This window comes from Corvus brachyrhynchos, unplaced genomic scaffold (genome assembly GCF_000691975.1).
Source record: "Corvus brachyrhynchos isolate BGI_N302 unplaced genomic scaffold, ASM69197v1 scaffold34, whole genome shotgun sequence".
NCBI classification, from domain to species: Eukaryota; Metazoa; Chordata; class Aves; order Passeriformes; family Corvidae; genus Corvus; species Corvus brachyrhynchos.
The window spans coordinates 5906804-5914114 of record NW_008238126.1 but is presented as its reverse complement, the minus strand read 5'-3'; the positions used below and the strand labels follow the sequence as shown (position 1 = coordinate 5914114).

General features: G+C 43.7%; 1 protein-coding gene across 1 annotated transcript; it reads right to left on the bottom strand.

Moving 5' to 3' along the window:
* Positions 1-953: 953 nt before the first annotated feature.
* On the bottom strand, positions 954-7255 carry LRRC42 (leucine rich repeat containing 42). The gene is made up of 7 exons (XM_008633053.2): positions 6112-7255; positions 3860-3991; positions 2703-2821; positions 2254-2342; positions 2058-2171; positions 1828-1912; positions 954-1439 (listed from the first exon to the last, which is right to left on the bottom strand). Exons 1-7 carry the CDS (start codon positions 6582-6584, stop codon positions 1183-1185), a joined length of 1269 nt encoding a protein of 422 aa, XP_008631275.1. The 5' UTR covers positions 6585-7255; the 3' UTR covers positions 954-1182.
* Positions 7256-7311: the final 56 nt, after the last annotated feature.

The following is a 7311-nucleotide window of genomic DNA, read 5'->3' as shown; positions in this document are numbered from 1 at the left end:
AAGAAAGTAGGATTTGAATGCAAGTGTGCCTGTTTTGTTTGTGTGTAGTCCTTTTTTTTGAGGAAAATTCAGCAGTAAGGGAAAGACAAAGGGGTTTTGTTCTTTATGCATTTTTGAGCTGAAGTTCATTTTCTTGGCCTCTTCATGGTTTCCAAGGATGTGCTGCTTTTCTTGGTGATGAATTATGGTAAACAACAGTGTAAAAAGGAAGATACCCTCTGAAGAAGCACTAGTAGGGGAAACCTGGAGAAAATCTTTGGCCTCATGAGGCCTAAGAGGACAATGATGGGCACTGTGCACCTCAGCCAGTTTTGATGGAAACACTCAGGGCAGGAATTCAATGACAAACAGTTACCTGCAGCATTACAGCTGCACAGACCAACACAAAACAGGTCTGAGTGTCAAGGTGTTTTACAGCTGATCTGCATCATTCATATTTGAATCAAAATGCCCCTCAATGTTTTCAGATGGGGAAGTACAGTTAAGTGTATTGCAGGCACACTGAAAATGGGTTTTAAACCACAGAATGATCTCAAATGCAGTGAATTTTTGTCAGGCAGAATATATTACAACTGCAGAGCATAATCTCTACAGTAACCTCATTCCAGCTCTCATGTCCTGGGCTAAAATGAGAAAGAAAGGGGACTTGTGTTCCACTTTGGGCTTCTGCAATGACTGTGGTGAGGTGTTACAGCCTCGTGCCTCCCTCCCCAGAGGCCTGTGCTTATCCTTTGTGCTTCCTCCCTCTGCCACAGCCCCATCAGCACAGCCTGGTGCTTTCAGGCTGAGGTTTCCGTTCTAGCAGCACTGTAAACATCCTGTGGCACTTGACAAGCCCAGTGCAGCTTCATGTCAGATGAGCTGCAGTGATTCGTGTCCTGCCCCTTGAGAAGCAGGAGAGCAGGGATAGGTCCAGCTGTTCTGGTGAAAAATACCTTCATCAGAAGAGTAAGTTAAGGATGACAACAAAAACTTTATTTGAAAAAATTATTATGTATTGAAAATATACAGTAGTATTACCAACCTTCTTGTCTCTATCCCTCCCCCAGCACAGGTTACCCCACAGGCATGGCACAGCAACCAGATTTAACAGCACTTGTCTCCTTTGTCACTCCCTCTCAATATGTCCAAATCCTCTCATCAGCAAGAGAATAACAAACAAAAGACCCACTTCTTTCTGACTCAGTAGGTATTTAACAAATCCCAGTCCTCTACAGTGAGGCACAGATGCTTCTGTTTGGAAGTCCTTTCTCTCTCTTGTTCAGCCAAAGCTCTTTTTTTATTGTTCTTTAATTCGTGGCTGCCTGCAACCTCCTTTTTCAAAGGTAAATGGCAATTTTGAACTTTATCCTTATAAAACTGCAAGTTTCCAGATGCTTTAGTTTCTGGCTCCACCAGTGTGCATTTGACTACTTCCTCTATTCTGTGTGTCTTGCCATCTACAAGCAAAAAAAAAAAAAAAATCAAGTTTAGATTTTGGGAAAAACAGAATTCTCCTGTAAAATGCATAACTTTGTGGTACAAATTGTTTTGGCCAAGCCAACTTGGAAATGTCCAGAGGAAAAAATATAATTTATATTTTGGACTCAGATTTTTAAGGAAAAAAATCAATTGTTATATGTTGCCCTAAGCAGGCTGCTGTGCTGTACTTGAATTATCCAGCAGTCTAACAAACAAAAAAACCTCAAGTACATTGTAATGCAGTTACACAAAGGGCTAAAATTGCACGGCTGAGATGCCATTTGTACTAAAACCCCATAAAGTATGGAAGTACTCCCCATAGAAAAGAAAATAAATCAACTCCGTGGTGTCCATGCAGTTACATACAGAAGTGAAGAGCTGCTGCTCTGGATCTCAAGTTGTGCTGGGGCTTCATGGACTCCATAACTGCCTGTTCCCACTGCAGAACTGTCTGAAAGAACAGATGAAGGAGTTAAAAAAAAAATTTACAGAAATATCATTTGAAACAACTCCATCCCTTGTTCTTTCCTATTCAGCGATTTCGTGCTCTATGAGGCAAATTTTTAGAGAGTAAAGCAGATTTAACCCCCCCTTACCTGTTCTGCCCATCCCTCTGTTTTACAGTTACTGTGATCAAATTCTTTCAGAGGCACTTTTGAATGAACCAGGCCTATCTGCATTTGGAGCCGCTTAATGACAGCATTGACATCCTGGGAAAAAGGGAAATACCACAGTCAGAGGGCAAGAACTTTTATTATACTTGTCCAATAAACTTTTTCTCATTATTTTTACCTTGAGACCTGTCCCAGAAATGTCCAAACAATTCAATTTCTTGAAAGAAAGAAGGTATCCAATTCCCACATCTGTGATTTTAGGGTTACCTGTGAGGCCAAGTAAAGTTAATTAAGCTGCATGATGTGGAAAAAGATGATCAAAATACCAAGGAAGTATTTGTTCCAAAAGCTAATACTGGAACAAGACTGACTTTTCCCCTCTAATTATCAAAATACAAATATTTACAATGCCAATTCTCAAACTCCCAAAACTATTTATGTAAGTAGCAAATGCCTGAGAGTTCATGTCTGCCCTGTGCCTTCTGGCAGGTTGCTGGTGAAATCTGGGGTTGAGCACTTGGCTCACGGCAATCAACAAATTAATTGTATTGCTTCAGTACTAAGGAGGACAAACTCTTTATCAGAAAGGACACAGGTTCTTTCTGTTATGAAACATGAAGCACTTACAGGACAAGTCCAGCACCAGCAGATTGTCAAGCCCCTTTTTCAGCACACGGACGGGCGCTGTCATCCTGCGCAGGCCAGCATCTGACAGGGAGTTGTCCTTCAGGAGAAGCCTTTTCACGCTGGCAGGAAGAGACACAAACATGTAGTTTATGGTCATTTTTTCAGACAGTTTTGCAAAATGTCCTAAAACTCTGTGTCAGAAGGGTCATCTTATGCCAACCCCTACAGGCTCACTGTAAAAAGCAGTGACAAAGGAGCCTGGGTTAGCAGGAGTAACAAATATCTTTATATTTCCCTGCTAGCTCAACAGAAGCACTACTTGAGCAGCTATTCCCACAGCTCCAGTGACAAACTGATCCTAGAGCCAAACATTTGCCAACAGAGACAATAAGCTTCTTTATACCCTGAAGTTCTTTATACCAAGGCTGCCAAACTGAAATGCACTCAAAACTAAGAAAAATGCTTGGCAAAATGAGAGAGGACAGATTTGATAAGTGATACAGCAATGATTTTAAGAAAATAATGAGGTATTATAACATAGATTAACAAAACTCAGGAAAAAATATCACACTAAAGTGCTCTCTTCAGAGCACTTCAAGACAAAACCTTGATGCAAAATGCACCAAAATCTTACAGCAACATAACATCCTCAATCAGCAGTCATCCTACTTATGGTTTCCAAAATCCTCAACTTGTCATTCTTTACTACCAAACAAAAATAGAAAATTTACCAGTTTGAGATGTTAACTAACCAAATATTCAACCTCCTGCTTGCAGAAATCTTCGTCTAGAACACTAGTTTTGTTAAAAACTTGGCTGATAAAGTTCCCCCTTGAAAAAGGAAACGTAAGTGTAAAACTGTTGCAAATGCCTAAGATATTTTTTACCCAGCCAATGAAAATTGTAAAATGTTGATTTAAAAACATGACACAGTAAATTATCTTGCGTATTTTTAGTACTTTTCATGATTCAGTATGTGCCTTGTGTACAATAAATTCTGTACTTTGTTTACCTCCAGAACAGGTTTTATGAACAACCAAAATCTTCAACCTTACACTCTGCAGCCTTTGAAACTTCCCTTTAAAGTCTCAGCCTGATTCTTTGAACTGCTTAGTGGTAGGAAAGAAAGTGTCATTTTTAGCTCAAGAAATTGGTACCTAGACAGGGCCTCTTTGGTGAGGTGTTCCAGCAGCTCATGTTCATCTCCAAGTTTACAGCAGGAGAGATCCAAACACGTCAGCTCCCGGAAAGACTTAATTTCTTCAAGCTTTTCAGAGATAACCAGGTATCTGCAAAGGCAAAAAAAACTCCATCAGTGCTCAGGCACATAAGAAGGTGTCTATATCCTCAAGTGTCATAAGTACAATGTACTCGTTTCTGCTCAGGATCTATGTGAAAATTGACAGAAATTACCCAGCTGCACTAAGTACCTCTTTACGTGCAGCTGGCACACAACATGTCTGAATTCCCAGCCTTCTCCTTAAATCACTGTCATGGTTTTGCTTTGATGCAAAAAATTGGACTAACAAGACTTCAACTTGCAAATATTACTATTAGGAGCTTCTTTAGAGATTACTGTTGTATTATTTCAGAATAATGGAAAATATCCCAGTTTATCCTAAGTCAGCTTCACCAACTGCTCTTCCTCAGTGTCTAGGAAGGGTATAGACAAATCCGCGTTCATCCAGGTTTAAAATCCACCTCAAATGTGGATTTTAAACAGGACAGGATAGCTTGTCAGTGGCAAAATTTTACATTTTATATATGTCAATAAAATACATGATCGTGGTAAAAGTCCAGGACTGGCCAGAGCTGCGGCTACACCCCGGGCAGCACTTCCTCAGTGGGTTATTTTTTTAGCTGTGCTGGTTCCCTGGTCTGATTCACTCAGCAGCCACGCAAACATCTGTGCTGGAGCTATTCAGTAGGAGGTTTAGAGATGGGAACAAACCACTGAAGAATGGCAGGCATGAGTATGCAGTAATGAGCACGTAGCCCTCAATACCTCCCCTGCAGTCACCTCATGCTGCCCCTGTGGCAAGACAAGCTCAAAATTCACTGATCTCTCCTGAATTTACCTCATATTCCCCATGGCAAGACACACCCCGAGGTCAGCATCGTCACTGCATAAACTGGGGGTGATTATTAATTTGATCCCTCCAGGAACACCTCTTAGTCCATGCAAATAAGGGGACCTTAATATCCTCCCAGTGTAAGTTTCCCCATCAAACCACCCCCCAAAACCCTTTGCTGTGCAATTTGGCTCTGCAAAAAGCACTACATACAGTCAGTCAGAGCACAAGCCAGTTCTTGAGAGAGATTACTAGCTCAGGGGGGTTCTGGAGAGGAGAGTGGGCTCTTTTAGAAATAAAATTCATCAGAAAATGCCTTAATGCCTCACTTCCTGGATTTCAAAGACTTGATACTTAACTCAGCTTTCTGTAATGGCAAAAAATGCCAGAAGTAGCTTAATTTCTAAATTAAGGCCATAAAATTATCTGTGCTAGAGATAAAAAGGGAGTAGGTTTAAAGGATAAAACAAAGGATAATTGACTTCTACTCAAACATTCCTACTGTGCTCAGAACACCCTTGGCACTTCAGATGAATATGCCAGTACTTTGATTTTAAACTGGATAAACCATCCCTTTTTCAAGGGCAGAGATGGAAGAGACGGGCTCTATTATTGGGAAAGACTTCAGTAGGAGCAAGGCTTTAAAACCATAAACCAGTTTTAAACTTGGCAAGACTCTTTCAGTGAAAGATGTGGACACTGAGAAGATGGAAAAACTAGTGCTGGACTGTAATCAGGACCTTGTTAAAGTACACTCAATATGGGGATGGCAACAAAAATAAATTAAGGTAAAATCTGCCTGATTTCAAAACCTGCAACTTACCCACAAGTCTGTATCTTCTTCTGAGCCCCCAGAATGAGACAGGACAGCAAGCTTATACTTAGTAAACCCAAATAATTTGCAAGGGTGTATTTTATCTGTACAGTCAGCTAAGTGTGTCAAAAAGCTTTTAAACAGCAATTACAGAAACATCCCATGAAATGCCTGAGAAAGCACTAAGCACATGGATTTCCACAGAAGTGCTGATCATTATTGTTAAAAAATAGTTGCAGGTTGAATCCTCCATGTAAGATCCCCTGTTGGTTAAAACAGATGTAGTCTGTTACCTGTATTATGATTTGTATCTTAAAATGAAACCTGCAGCTGCACTTGTAGGAAAGGGATGGGACAAAAGGCAGCAAGCACAAGAATCAGATAAGGCTCAGGGCATTCCATTAAAATTAGGTGGTGTTATAAGCCCAAAATATATTTTTATTTAATTTAATTTAGGAGAAGCTTGAAGTGTGCTAGCAGAAAGCCCTGGCAGGTGACAAGATTTGTTAGGGGACACACTTACCTGTTCCGCAAGCACAGTGAGCACAGCACCAAACTGCCATAGGCTTCAGTGAACTTCTGCAGAGCTCTCAGTCCCGTCACTGGCTCTGTGAACTTTTGTCTTGCTTCTGCTGCTGAAAAGAGCTTTTCAGCAATCTGCTCTGGGAAACCAATCAACGAGTCAATGTGATCAACATTGTCAGAAATGTAACCCAGCACTAGGCTGAAGAGGGACTTGGCTGAGTAGCGGAGGTTCCCCTCCTTAGTGTATGTGAAGATGAAATGATCAGTCCTCTGCCTCCTTGCCCTATCGTCCTCCCTGTTCATGCAAAGCTCCACTGAAAAACTTCTGGAAAACAGACTAAAAGGTCTTGTTTTGGGAGTGACATTCTGTACGCCGCCTGCACCCGGATTTACCACGTGCAGCTTCCCATTTTCACGCACGTATATTGGCCCAGTATCCAAATGGCTTTCTGAGTGGAGACAGTACGACATTCCCCTCGACCAGCTCTGTAAAAACAAATCACAGACAGGTGAAGAACAGCCGCAGAGGAAAACACGACCCAGGGAAGACCCCAAAGCTGGCAGCTCCCCTTAGAGCCCTGAGCATGGCCACGTAACCCTGTGGTGCAAGGAGGCCAGGCTGTGTGGAGCAGGGGTGTGAGCTGCCTGCCACCAAACCACACACCCCATCCGAGTGGGAACTGGACCCCGGGCTGGCTGAGAGGCCCAGGATGGATCCCACGCCCGGGATGGAGGCAGGGGAAGCGGGAGAGGAGCTGGGGTTGAGTGGGAAGTGTCCCCACAACCAGGCCTGGCTCTGCTGCAGGCAGGAGCAGGAGGAGGAGGAAGAGGGCACATGTCTGACTGCAGCAGGGCAATGGAGACTGCTGGAACCTCCCTCCCTGGGAGGGTGGGCATCTCCCGGTGCCCCCTGCCCAGCCGGTCCCGGGGGGCTCTGGTTCGTGAGCGGGGTCCTGGCGGGGGGCAGGAGAGCTCAGAGCTGCGATGGCGAGGGGCAGCAGAGGGACGGGATCCTCTCAGCTCCTGCCCTGCGGGGCTGGGGACCGGGTCCTGAGGGGCGGGAGAAGATCGGGCCCTGCCCGAGGAGGGCCGGGGGTACCGAAGGGATGGGGAGGCGGGGGCAAAGGGATCGAGTCCAGCCCGGAGCGGGGTCGGGGGCCACGCTGGGAAGGGTCCGTGAAGGGCTCGGACTGTGCCC